The sequence below is a fragment of the Pseudopodoces humilis genome, chromosome 14 (genome assembly GCF_049639895.1).
Source record: "Pseudopodoces humilis isolate 2021_Gansu_Grassland_sample_001 chromosome 14, ASM4963989v1, whole genome shotgun sequence".
Taxonomy (NCBI): domain Eukaryota; kingdom Metazoa; phylum Chordata; class Aves; order Passeriformes; family Paridae; genus Pseudopodoces; species Pseudopodoces humilis.
In genome coordinates, this window is record NC_142213.1 from 3,292,191 (window position 1) to 3,305,222 (window position 13,032).

A 13,032-nucleotide genomic window follows, 5' to 3' on the forward strand; every position below is an offset into this window, starting at 1 on the left:
CGGTGTTGAAACCCGCAGTGTGGGCTGCACAGAGAACTTCCTAAACATGCGATGCCATCGTGTGGGCAAAGCCATCTCCAGCAGTTTCCAGAGAAATTACATTGAATCCTAGAATGTTTTGAGCTGTTTCGAGTTAAAATGGTCATCTCGACCCTGCTACGGGCAGGGACACCTTCCTCTAGCGCAAGTTGCGTTCGCATCATATGAACATGCCATTAATTCCTTCATTTTCACTTGCTATGTCCTGACCCTGCAGACAGGAGTTGAGTAATCCTGTGCCTCTAGTGGTGATCAGAGAGAATCTGAAACAGCGTTCACCCTTGGAATTCTGGTCAGTCTGTTCCTGAGCTGGCAACGAGAAGACTATTCTACAGGTTTTTATGAAATTTTGCACCCTTGAAGGTTAAAAAAAAACACCCCACAATTAAAAAGTGTGGTTTAACTTTATCAAGATTTTTACACATTCTTGAAAAAGAGCAAAACAAAAGAGCTCTGCCATGGTTAGTACAGACTTGTACTTACACTATGCCAGGGTGCTTCAAGCCCCATCCAACCTGGTCTTGAAAACTATCAGAGATGGGACATTAATAACTTCTCTGGGCAACAATTCTTTTCCCCCTAAATTATTTTCTTTTGTACATTTCTGCTTTCTGTTGGGAACACACTGATCAGACTATAATTAAAAGTTAAATGTCAAAGCTGCTAACCTGTTCCATGGTACCTCGTTGCAGGAATATTCACAACACCAGATTTGTGGGAATTTTCCCATCTCCCCCCATTTGGAAGGAGAAGGAGGCTTCACACTGAGCTCAGGCTGCAAGAAAATCAACCAGAGCAAAGCATGGACAAAAATGGTGTCACTGCTATGAATGTGAAGGCCTTGGTGTGCTGCAGGAATCAACACCTGTGGCTGAAAGAACAAGAATGATGCAAATGGGATGAAAAGTAGCCAATCTGAAAAAAAAAGTGAGGTCTGGGATCAGAGTTTTGCAGCCACTGAGGTTATAATTTTTCTCCCAAGCATTAACATGTCTGACTGAAGGCATGGCCAGTCCCTGTGACCTTGCATTTGTCCTTAGCACATGTACAGCCTTTTTACCTCTCAGCCTCAGACCAGCCTGATTTTGCCAGTCAGGAGACAGAAGCTGAGCCTGTTCATTGAGAAATTGTGCTTTCCTTCCACTCCCCGTTGCCACTGAAATCCAGCAGCAGAGTCTGAGTGTTTACCCTGCAAGTGACCTGTGTGTGTTTATTACACACAGGGACTCTCAGCTTTTCCCTTCCCAAAGGCCACCGGTTGTTTCCAGCACACATCAGGGCCAACAACACCTCCCACTGACCTTTCTGGGACCTTCACAGGACACTTTTTTGGGATGCTTTTAAAAATGCTTCAGCACAGGACACCTGGCACCTCAGCCCTGACAGGAGCTGGGGTCTCAGCTATAGCTCTGAACTTTTACTCTTTTTGAAACAGGTTTTAGGGCCGGGGATGCTGAGGGAAAAGGGATGCCTCAGGATGAAGGGTCTCCCCAGGGAGGTTTACCTGGAAAGCAAGGTCTCCTCAGGGAAAAGGGATGCCTCAGGAAGTCTCCTCAGGGATGAGGGTTCCTGGAAAATCAGGGTCTCAGGGAGGACGGTTCCCTCAAAAAGGAGACTTTCCTCAGGGTGGAGTGTTCCCTCAAAAAGGAGACTTTCCTCAGGGTGGAGTGTTTCCTCAAAAATGAGTGTTTCCTCAGGGAAAATCGCTCCGTTAGAGAGAAGGGTCCCCTCAAGGCTGAGGAACCCCTCATGAAGGCGGGCTGGTCTCCGGAGCTCTCAGGCTGCCTCCGCACCGCCTTCCACTGCGGGCTGCGGCACCGCCCGCCCGTCCCCTCCGGATCGCGGGGACACCCCGCAGCTCCTCGCCTTCCCGGCTTCCCTGCACTGCTTCCCTGCCTCCCTCCACTTCCTCCATCCCTTCCCGGTCTCCCTCCATCCCTTCCCCGCCTCGCTCCGCCCGTCCCTCTCCGTGGCCGAGGACCGGCCCCGCGCTCCGCCCCGGCCGGGCGGGCGGAGGTGCCGGATGGCGCCGGCCGGGCCCGGGCCGGTGTCACAGCGCGGGGCCATCGGGGGCTATCGGGGCCGGGTCGGTGTCACAGTCCGGGGCCATTGGGGGCTATCGGGGCCGGGCCGGTAAGCGAGGGGCGGGCGGGGGGCTAGGCCCAGCCTCAGCCTCCGTCTCGTCACCAGGATGGGCGGGAGCTGCTGCCACCGGCTGCAGAGGGATGTGCAGGGCAGAGCAGAGCTGGGCACACCGGGAACGAAGCTTTGGAGGACCCCCTTTATCCAGCGGTTCGCTGCTTAAATTAACAACGTTTCCGCGGTCTGTCTTCTAGGTTACAGTGGTTTTCATTCACCCTTCGGTGTTTGCCCCACGATCGGCATCTTCCTCTGGCAAACAAGGCTTTAGGCCTGAAGGTGAAGCAGACATAACCCGGCCTCTTATCTACGGTAAACAAAGTTAAGGACAGAAATACTGCATTGGGCTCTGCAGTGTGTCCTTCGGCAGCGGCTGAAGGGCTGCACGGGGAGCTCGTCTACAAAAGAGAGCTGTCAGGAAGGACATGGAATTTGCAGGGAAAATCCCTACAAAATGATGTTTTTATTCCATATCTGATCTTTTTCATGTTGTCAACCCAGACTTATGTCTTCCCCAGACAGATGGGAAGGCTGTTGGCAGTGGTGGCTGTCACCGTGGTCATGGTGTAATTTGGGGTTTCAGGTGATGTTAGGTCTGTGCTGTGCTTCTCCAGGGAGACATGGCCCAGACAACACTAAAAATCAACTCTGAGTAATGCAGGTGACTCCTGAGACATTGAGACAAATAGTTGTACCACTAAAAGTGTAAAACAAACAAGGAAACTCCAAACCAACCTCCACTGCCAACTTAAATTCTGTGGGTACCAGCTCCCAATGATTGATTTATTGATTTTGTATGAATCTGTGTGTTTTTAATGGGTCTTGAGCTGTGTTCCTAAATGTTTTTGTTCCTTTGTTTCAAATTATTTTTGTAGTGTGTCCACAAAAAAAAACAACACTCTCATGGGATTTTCAGAGACTTTTTCCAGATGGTATTTTAGTGCCACATCATATTGGCAAACTTAAGTCCATTAATGCACCAGAAAGATGCAGCATAATCTGTCATAACTAATCCATTATCAGGCTTTTCCCTCATGTTAGGGATGTATTCCAGCTGTCAAACTCACGGTCACTTTGTGTAAACTCATTTAACTGTTAGATCATATTGGTTTTTCCATCTGATAGAGACTTGACTGAGGTTTGCATTGGTGGCCAGGGTGGTTTTAGCCAAGAGCTGTCAGACTGTCAGTTTTTAAAGCACAGTTACTATTCACAGATGTTCTCCAGGTTCATTAAGCCTTGGTGAATACAGAGACTAAAGAGTAGTTTTAATAATTTACTGTAAGGCTGATTTTCTTTTCCTGGAAAGCTTGCACTGGTATGTTAGTCTGTTTGATGTGTCTTTCATGGCCCTTGTGATACCTTTCTGTGTTTAATGTTTCTTTTGATGTTTTTTTCTCTGTTTCAGGTTGAAAAGATGGGGAATGCCGAAAGCAATGCCTATCAGAATCACCTTTCCAGATTTCTTCCTGAGGAGCAGTCTGAAATTGATGGACTGTTCGATACCTTATCAGGATCGAGCAGCTCAGCTGGAACAAGAAATCCCAAAGCTGCAAAGAAAACTGTAACTCTGGCAGCACTACAGGCAAGACAATTTGTTATTCATGATATATTTTGGATGTAGTGCATTGAATGGAATTCCAGAAATAAACTATAAAGATGTAGTATTTTTTAAGGATTTCTCTTCTTAATTTATTTTTTCATATTTTGGAGGAGATTGGATATTTAACTTTTTCTTGCAGTTTAAGCAGAGTAGTGACTTTCAGGTTTACATTTATCTCTTAAATTGCACTTTTGGGTCCAATTGCAGCTTTCCTGATTCTGAAGTAAGCTGGGGTGAACGGAAATATTTTCATAGCAACGTGAAAAATGAGAAGAATATTTTTACCCCTGGAGTAGTGTGGCATCATTTACAGATTATCTTGAGAAGCTGTCACAAAGTCAGTTTTTATTTGGTTATGCCTGTCTCCCTTGACATATCACTGTCTCTAATCTCTTCACTTGTACTAAAAGGAGAGAATTCAATTTGACTTGATTAAGCTGTGGCTCACTGTTTTAGCTAATTAACATGCATTATGCTTCTGATTAAGTTTGAATTCATTTTCTAATCAAGAAAAGAGAAAAATGAGTCATTAGGATTCTTAATAACTTCAGCTAGTCAGGAACTAAGTGGCCAAATGAATGTAGTGGTAAAGTGCAGTTTTCTATATATTACACAGATAATGGAGTCAAAACTCATTGAAAGCAGCAGGTTAATTTAAGGTGTTTAGCAATGCCTGTGCATACAGACCAGCTTCAGCCTGGCTGTTCGTGAGCTGTCACCAATTTTTGGAACACCGAGTTTGGAAATGATGTTCCTGCTGCCTGGATTTTCATCACAAATTCATCCAATGTCCTTGGTGCCTATTAATTGTTTGGGACCTGGCATAAGTTCCAACTTTGCCCTAGATCAGTGTGATCCTTGCCTTTTCCCTTCCTGCCTTTTTGTTTTCCAGCTTAAATGAAAATCTTTTGGAGGACTTCCTGTAGGTGTAGGGAGAATGGCAATGGCATTTCTACCTTGTAGGTGACAATGCTCTTGCCTGGACTGAGATTTGATCCAACAACAATCTGGTACCACTGGTGAGGTCCCCAGGCATTACCACCTGTGCTCTGCTGAGGTTACACATCTGGGCCAGGACTGGCTGCACTTCATAGCTTGGGAAGCAGGTGGAGCAGGAACCTCTTGGTAATTTCATGAAGCCTTTTTAAACAAGGGTTCTAAGCTGTCAGAGGTGTGAGTTAGATGGTTATTAAGGATTCCTTTTTTGCACGCCTCCTTTTTTCGCACCCCAGGTCCACTCTTTGGAATAGCTAGAAGCAAAATGAAGCAGCACAATGAAGTGGTGGGATTAGGCAGGGAGTGGGTAGGTAATTCAGCAGTGTGAAGTAAAAAACCCTTGAGTATAATGTTTTAGTTGTGTTCCCTGCTGCCTCTCCCACTTCAGGCTGATGGAGGATTTTTAGAAAGCCTCTCAAAGGCAGCTGTACCCCCTGTGAGCATCCCTCCCTCGCTGTGGAGCACTCTGATGTGAAAAGCTGTGGCTGCTGTTTCTGCTGCTGCTGGAATCAATGGGAGTTGTAGCACTGACGTCAGTGCGAGCAGCACAGAGCTCAGGATATTGGGTCTCTCGTGCCCAGCAACAGCCATTAGCAGCAAATAGGAGCAGCCCAGGTGGCTTCCCAAGAGTGGTATTGAGCCAGGAATCAGTAATAGCAGCTCCCCTGAGTGGAGCTGGAGTTGGGCTTTTAGGCAGGTGGGGCTTCAATGATTTCAGCACAGTCCCCACTGAGCTACACCCCGTGTGGAAGAGTCAAGGCAGGTCTTGAGCACATCTCTGCACAGTGAGGACACCGGGTAATCACCTCCTCCTGTATGCATGCATTTGAGATGATTTATTTTTAAACTGTGTAATTATCTTGAACACTCTGAAAGTTGAATCCAGAGTCAGATCTTTCCCACAGAGCTCTGATGAATGATGACATATTCCAGCTAGATTTCAATTCAAAGGGCCAAGCATGCAGTCCAGATGAATAAGTGCTGATTTTGACTCGCTCAACACCAGGGATGCTTTTTAAAAATCAGGTGGTCTGTGCTTCAATTAGTTGCTATGCAGGGGGAAATTTTCCATCATTGTTTCTACATATGCTAGTAGAGTTAAACACTGCCTTGAGGACAAAGCTGAGATATGGAAAACACTCCACTTTGTTTTTAAGTGATCTCCACTGTCAAAAGCAGAAATAGAACACAATTTTGAATGTTTTACTGGCAGAGCTATAAACCTTTGCACCAGGGTTATCACCTAGAAACCCTTTGCTAATATCCTATTAAGACTTTACAGTGTTGGTTTTCTGAAGTCTGTGGCACTTCTAGAAAAACAGTATCAACCTAAATCACTAAAAAAGTCACTGTAAAAGTAGAGATTTTTAGTTTTTATCTTGGCAAAGCAGTTCTTTGACAAAAGTTTATTGCTGATTGCACAGACTGTATGTCAGCACAGATTAACTGGAACACATGAGTTGTTCCTCGTTTGTAAAATGTGCTTTTTGCTGTTTCTCTCACTGCAGGCACACACCCGGGAGCCGCTGCCAGAGCCAATGACTGCTCGCTTGTACAATGGAATGAAAAGCATTGATCTGCCTGGCAAATCATCGGGGCTCAGTCAGCAGATTGCTAAGGAGCAGTTTGTAATTTTTATGTCAAACCTCTTAAAAGGGAATGCAGATGAGAAGATTAGCATAATAATGAGAATGATCTCCAAGACAGGAGGGCCTCTGAAGGGCAAACAAATCCAAGAGGTAAAGGAGCAGTTAAATTTGTGTTGGGGGGACAGTAAGAGAGCAGGGCTATAGTTAAAGGGAGCCCCACAAGGGCTGTGGTGTGGCTGGTGCTTCTGGAACTGAGTAAAATGCTTTCTAGAGCTTCAGTTGCAGGATCAGCTATGTAGCTTTTGACATATCACAGAACAGTAATTCACTAGCAGCTCCTACACTGCAAAACTTGACCCTCCCTTCCCTCTTTCGTTCCCTGTTTTATGGAGGTGCTTTGTGAAGTAACGTGTATGAAATGTATTGAAAAAATATCTTTTTCAAGCCCTATGTCACTGAAATAGCATTTCTGTAGTTCCTGACTTGTCATGGCAAGAGATGTTTCTGCCTTTGGGATTACAGCATCACTACTGCTTGACTTTATCTTCAGATGATCCTTCAAAGCTCTTAGAAATTTCACTTAAGAAATAACAAAACGGTGATGTTTTAATCTTTTAAGTTCACAGAGGATCTGATCACTTCTGTAGTCCATGTACTCTGCTACAGGAAGGAGCTGAAAGGTTGGAGTTTGGAGAATACGAGGGATTCTTCAAGTGGAGTCAAAGCTTTGGCTTCTGAGCTGCTCTCAGAATTGAAGCTTCCAGGTAAGCAGCCCTGATTCAGCATATCCCAGAGCTTGTGCAATCACTGATCTCATGAGAATTTCTCTTTTTAGGTCACATCTTTGAATTTAAAGGGTGAGACCAAAATTTCAAACTTAGTGCTTAGAAAATGATATTGGAATTTTATTTGTTTAACCTTGCCATCTTTCTCCCCTAAATTCAGGTGAGATTTGATCTGAAGTCACAGTTTGCTGTGGAACATGTCTGTTTTGCAAATACCTGACTTGCAAATGATAGGAATAAATAATATTTATTTAAATAAAATTTATCATGTACTTTCAACTATGTCCTTTTATAAAGCATACCTACCTTTGCACTGTTGTAATAACAGATTTTGCTGTCTTGTAAAGAACCTTTCATGAGTTCTAGTTTGGAATCTGTGTTTCTAAATCATGACAACCCAACCAAAGAATTCCACAGGTAATGGTTTCTCAGTTCTGTGGTTGCATTTGTTTAATGTACTTGACAGTTTTCTGTTGCTGGCTCCTTTCACATGTGGTTTTCTGTCCATTATCATAATGAGTATTATGTTTACAGTTAAAAATTGCCTGATTATTTTCCAGACAGGGAGACTTACTCTTGTCCTTGTCTTATTCTTTAGATGGGACAAAACCCGTGGGTTCTCAGCTGCTGGAGACAAATTTTGACCAAAGTGTCATTGAGGATTGGGTGTACCGAGTTCCCCAGATCTCAGTTTTCCTCAGCGTTGTCATCAGGCAAGGCCTTCAAGTCCTGCATTCCCTCCCAGACCAAACCAACGACATCCTCAACCTGGTTCCTCACTGCAAAGGCATCAAAGGAAGAGGAGTTGTCAGTCTCTTTGACATCCCAGCCATCATCTACATCAACTCCCACCTGCCTGCAGAGATGCAGCACAAGTGGCAGCTTTTATTTTCCTCCAGGCTCCATGGGGAGAGCTTCTCACAGTTGTGTGCCCATATAGTGAACAAAGGTCCTTGTGTGGTAATCATAAGGGACTTGGATGGTTTCCTCTTTGGTGGGTTTGCATCTCACTCCTGGGAGGTGAAGCCACAGTTCCAAGGTATAACTCACTTTTCTTTCTTTACTATCTCTGGTAAATTCCCTGTTTTTGTACAAACACAAGAATTCTGTCCCCTTAATGGATAATGTCCCTTTAATGACCCAAAGCATTTCTTACACTTCCAAGCAAATTTGTCTGTGGCAAAAAGAACACTGATTTTCAAAGAGTATAAAACACTTGCAAAGTTATTCTTAGCATGGCAGCCAGGCATGTTGGTGATTAATATTTATAGTTTGTTTTTTGATAAGGCTTTTAAAATTGCAGGACTTAGTGACCACAGAACAAGTTTTCAGAGAAATCTATCAAGCCCTGTAGTTGCTTAGGTTGAAAATGAAATGAAAATGTATGAAGTAGAGCACAGATGATGAATTAGTGTCTAAATAATTTGTCCACAGGATGGCAGTCCTTCATCAGGAACACCTGAGCCTCCTCTTGCCATTTGTGCACTGTCTTTGTTCCCCATCTAAAATCCAACAGACAGAGGATTCTTTGGACAAGCTAAACTTCTTGTTCCCTTAAAACTCTGGGGGAGAAGAGAGGGTTTTTGAAGAACTCTTTGGAAACAATGTTTGTGATGGATTTGTGAAGAAAAAAACATGGGCTGTGGGTATTTGGGGTTGCTGGGAATCCTCACTCTGGCTACATTAGAAACTCAATTCATGTCCTAAATGACTATTTGAAATTTACCACTTCAGACAGTTAGTGTAATATCATTTTACACTGATTGCACATCCCTTTCCTTGTATTTTTTCCTGATAGAGAAACATATAAAGCATACAGGGCAAGCACACCACAGGTGCCTCTGACTCCTGAACTGGGCACGGTGAAAATTGCTCCAAATTATCGACTCTGAACTGATTTATGTATTGATGTAGTCGGAGCTAGGAATGCCTGCATTCACACCAGTTTGCACAGATCTGTCAGTTGGCCACTTTTAGGTGATATAATGCAGTCTGGGGTAGGTGACATAGTGACATAATGTCCTAGTGGTGCCTCTGACTGTGCCCTTGGATCTCAGGCTGGAATTGCATTGATTTTTGTGACTGCACAAAGTTCACTGAGAATAAAAAATAAATCTAAATCTTGATGGGATTCATCTGCCTTTCTGAGATAGCAGCTGCTGTCGTTGAATTATTCAGCTTAAATTATTTTTTCTAATTTATTTGTAGGCAAGTTACTGCTTGATCTCTTGTCTGACCTTAGGTGTTTCTCTGTTTGCAGGTGACAACAGATGCTTTCTGTTTTCTGTTTTCCCCACTCTGGCTGTATACACATACACAGGGTACAATGACCACTACATGTATTTAAACCATGGCCAACAGACTATGCCAAATGGACTTGTAAGTATTCAGAAATGATGATTTGGAAATTGGATTTGTGGCTGGCATTTGGAAGTGTTTTGTGGGTTTTTTCCTTTCTGAGAGCAGATTTATTTCACTTGTTATTCTCTGAGGAAATTTGCATGCCTGAAGCAGCACAAAACAGCAATCTGTGTAAATGAGGATTCTTCCACTGGCTGCTTTCCCTTCCACACCAACTGCTTTTGGAGTTTTGGAGGAGAAAGCCCAGCAGAATGGGAGTTGCAAGTAGCTGCTGCTGCTGCTGTGTGATGACAGTGGCAGGAGCTCCTCCTACCCAAGTTCACAAATGAGCTCTCCAGGTGCAGAGGAGTTTCTGCAGAGCTACAACACACCACCTGTCTTGGAAATGTTTTACAGTTTTGGAGCATTATATGCCCATAACTTTGGAAATTGCAGCAGGCTGGAATTAATTTGCTCTAGAGAAAGTGAACAACATAAAGTTACATTATTGGTTGCTGTAGGTACTTCCCTAAATGGAAAGGAGGCAGCAAACCTGAGCACTGCCACTCTGTTTGAAATGGAACTGGAATAAACAAAAGCCAGGAGCTTAATTTCTGGCACAAGTCACAGATACTTGTATTCTGTGAAGCACAGAGGTAGGGCAGTACCACTCAGGTAAATTTTTAGTTGTGTTCAGGAATAATACATGTGGGTACAGAGGGCCAGCTTCACTCAGAATCCCCTTTTTTTACCTACCCACAGAAGTGTGGCATAACTAATGACCACAGCAGCTTATTCTCATGTTTCCTAGCTTTCCCAGTCTGTTTTCCCTGTGCAGGATGTGTTTAATGTGCTGGTTTTCTCTGCAGGGGATGGGTGGACAGCATGGCTACTTTGGGCTCTGGATAGACAGTGACTATGGGAAGGGCCACAGCAAAGCCAAACCTCGATGCACCACCTACAACAGCCCCCAGCTGTCAGCCAAAGAGGATTTTACACTGGATGCCATGGAAGTCTGGGCGGTGGGAGATGCCCCTGAGAGTGCAGGGGTAGGTGAAATTGTGAATTGAACCTGTGAAATTGTGTCCTGGTTGCAGCAGAAGATGAGAATGCAAAGCTCAGGGTTGCAGTTTTCTGTTTAAACACTGTCTCTCCACTGCAGTAAGTAACATTTTCCTTTCGTGCTATGTGTTTTGTAGCACCAAATAGCAAAACTATAGTGGAATTATTGAGGGTGCCAACAAGAAAAAAATATTAGGAGCCATGAGGTGATAGAGTCAGAATAGCAGTACTTTGAATTTCAGAAGGCCTTTTCGATACTGAGGAATGCTTTCTGGGAGGAACCTCCTTGGAGGGGCTCAGTAAAACTCAGAGTTTCTAAAAGCACTGAAAATTCTCAAATCTAATCTGTAGTTCAGGAAGACACCCAAAAGCTTTCTTTATCAGTAACTTTAAATTTACTATTATTTTGTCATAAATTTATGTGAATAGGTTTATGCCTATTTCCTTCTGCATCTGGTTTATTTTTGGGAATAAGTAGGAGCCCTCTCTCCAGCCTCCATTATCCCTGCAATTTATTCTCTTACTAAACTGTCTGCTCTATACAGTTTGTTGGGGTTTTAAAATTTATTTCTTTTTAATTTTTACTTCTTTTCGTACTAAATTAATGTACCCTGACTTCACTGGACACATAGCTCTAAGTACAAACAGAGCAAACTGTTTACAGAAAATGTCAAATTGTAGCTGGATCTCTTCTTTAAAAACTTCACATCAGCACTTCAGACTGGGGTGGAGTTAACCAGGATGTCCTGGATGGCTTGTAACCTGAATAAACTTGAAATAGCTCACTGTCAGCTTAGGAAAAGTTTATGGCTATTTTATGTACATGCAGCAGTAAAAATAATTAGATTTTTTTGTGACTTTTGACATTGGAAATAGGTCTTCTCCATTGTGCCAGGCTTGCAGACCACATCACTTACAGACTTTTGAGTGTGTCCCTTCCCTGTAGCCTGATACTGAGATTTTAAATTGACTGTACTTTATTTTGTTTTGAAGAGAAAAGGTAAGAAGAGTATCCTGGATGTGGATCCTCAGGCTCAGGCCTTGTTAGAAATGGCTGGAAAAAGCCGTCAGAGCGAAGGTCTGCGGGAGCCCATGGAGGAGGATGAAGGTGATGATGATGAGAACTAAAGGAGCCACAGTAACATGAAAAACCTTTACTTTTATTTGCTTCAAGTGGTGATGATGTTCCTTGGAGAAGATATTTTTTTCCTATTTTTTCCCCCATTGGATTTACCTAATTGTCTAGGACAAAGCTTAAGCCTTGTACTTGTGTAATATTTAGGTCTAAAGCACTCTTCTGCCTGAAGGGTTTTGTTTGGGGAGGACAAAAAAATTAACTGGGGTCATAATCATTAGGCATGGCTGAGCTCCAGCTGAATATGAATCTGCTTTCATTCCCCATAGATCATGTCTGCACTCTGAATTAAAAGCAGCAGAAGTTATTGACAGTATGGCTTTCTGTCCTGGAGAATTGATATGTACATAGTCATATATTTATAAAGTCTGTTCAAGGCACTGATTAAAGCTGATACCTCAACTGCACATATTTATTTGCATGCAATGAAATTAGTCAGCAATGCTTACAAATGTAATGATGTCTTACACTGGTGAGCACAGAATAGTCCACATGATGCCATATGAAGAGTGCTATTAATTTACATTGCTTCAGTTAAAGCACTAACTTTCAAACTTTTTAAGTCAGATTTTCAGCAGGTAATTCCATCTGAGCTGTAGGATGTCCAGAACATAGTTACACAACAACAAGTTTTATGGTATTACACTATCCCTAGAGCATCTCACTTCATCACTTTCTGTAGAAATTTGTCTGCTGCTTTTTAAACTTAGGCCAGAATCACTGGAGCCGTATTTATCCTAAAAATGGGCCCTACTTCCAGAAGCAGAATTCTCTAGAGAGGGTGCATTCTTTAGTAGCTTCATGAGACTGGAGTAAGAGATCAGGCTGTAAAAATGGCTGAGTGAGAAGCAGCCACATTTAATTGAGAATAGGATCTGCAGACACCTTGGGGGGAAAAAAAAAAAAAAGAACCCTCTTTTTTATGACAGTAAAATGTTTAAAGAAGATTGCTGTACACTTTATTTCCACATAATGAATCATTATTCTGTGATGGAAAAGAATCCCCACAATGTGAAATGCAGTTGGGGTTTGTGCTCTGTTTTATGGCTGTTCACCAGTCAGCACCAGTTTTGTCAGGTCTCTTATACTCAGGACTTTTTCTACTTGAATTATTGTTCCCATCTCTCAGTAATTATTAGTCTAACCTTGCTAATTCTGTGTGTAATTAACTTGTCAAAAATAACCCCGATTTCTACTCAGCAGCAAGTGTTTGGTTATCAATGTCTCTGATTGTCAGTCTTTCTCCTACTGAGGAAAAGGACTGTGTCCAATCCCTTTTGTCCTGGCATGCGTTTGTCTTCTTTAAACCTCAGAGAAAAACAAAAGAATTCTGTAATTTCTGCT

The 13,032-nt window shown here is 43.0% G+C and overlaps 1 protein-coding gene across 1 annotated transcript; it reads left to right on the forward strand.

Moving 5' to 3' along the window:
* The first annotated feature begins 2,044 nt into the window (after window positions 1–2,044).
* MEAK7 (MTOR associated protein MEAK7) lies at window positions 2,045–12,890 on the forward strand. The gene is made up of 9 exons (XM_005528168.3): window positions 2,045–2,125; window positions 2,376–2,490; window positions 3,587–3,763; window positions 6,286–6,516; window positions 6,986–7,130; window positions 7,750–8,190; window positions 9,412–9,530; window positions 10,361–10,540; window positions 11,547–12,890. Exons 3-9 carry the CDS (start codon window positions 3,596–3,598, stop codon window positions 11,679–11,681), a joined length of 1,419 nt encoding a protein of 472 aa, XP_005528225.1. The 5' UTR covers window positions 2,045–2,125; window positions 2,376–2,490; window positions 3,587–3,595; the 3' UTR covers window positions 11,682–12,890.
* Window positions 12,891–13,032: the final 142 nt, after the last annotated feature.

Coding starts and splice junctions, on each gene's coding strand:
- MEAK7 (XM_005528168.3), top strand. CDS start 3,596: ATGGGGAATGCCGAAAGCAATGCCTATCAGAATCACCTTTCCAGATTT. Junction 6,517..6,985: donor AGGGCAAACAAATCCAAGAG/GTAAAGGAGCAG, acceptor TAATCTTTTAAG/TTCACAGAGGATCTGATCAC. Junction 10,541..11,546: donor ATGCCCCTGAGAGTGCAGGG/GTAGGTGAAATT, acceptor TTTGTTTTGAAG/AGAAAAGGTAAGAAGAGTAT.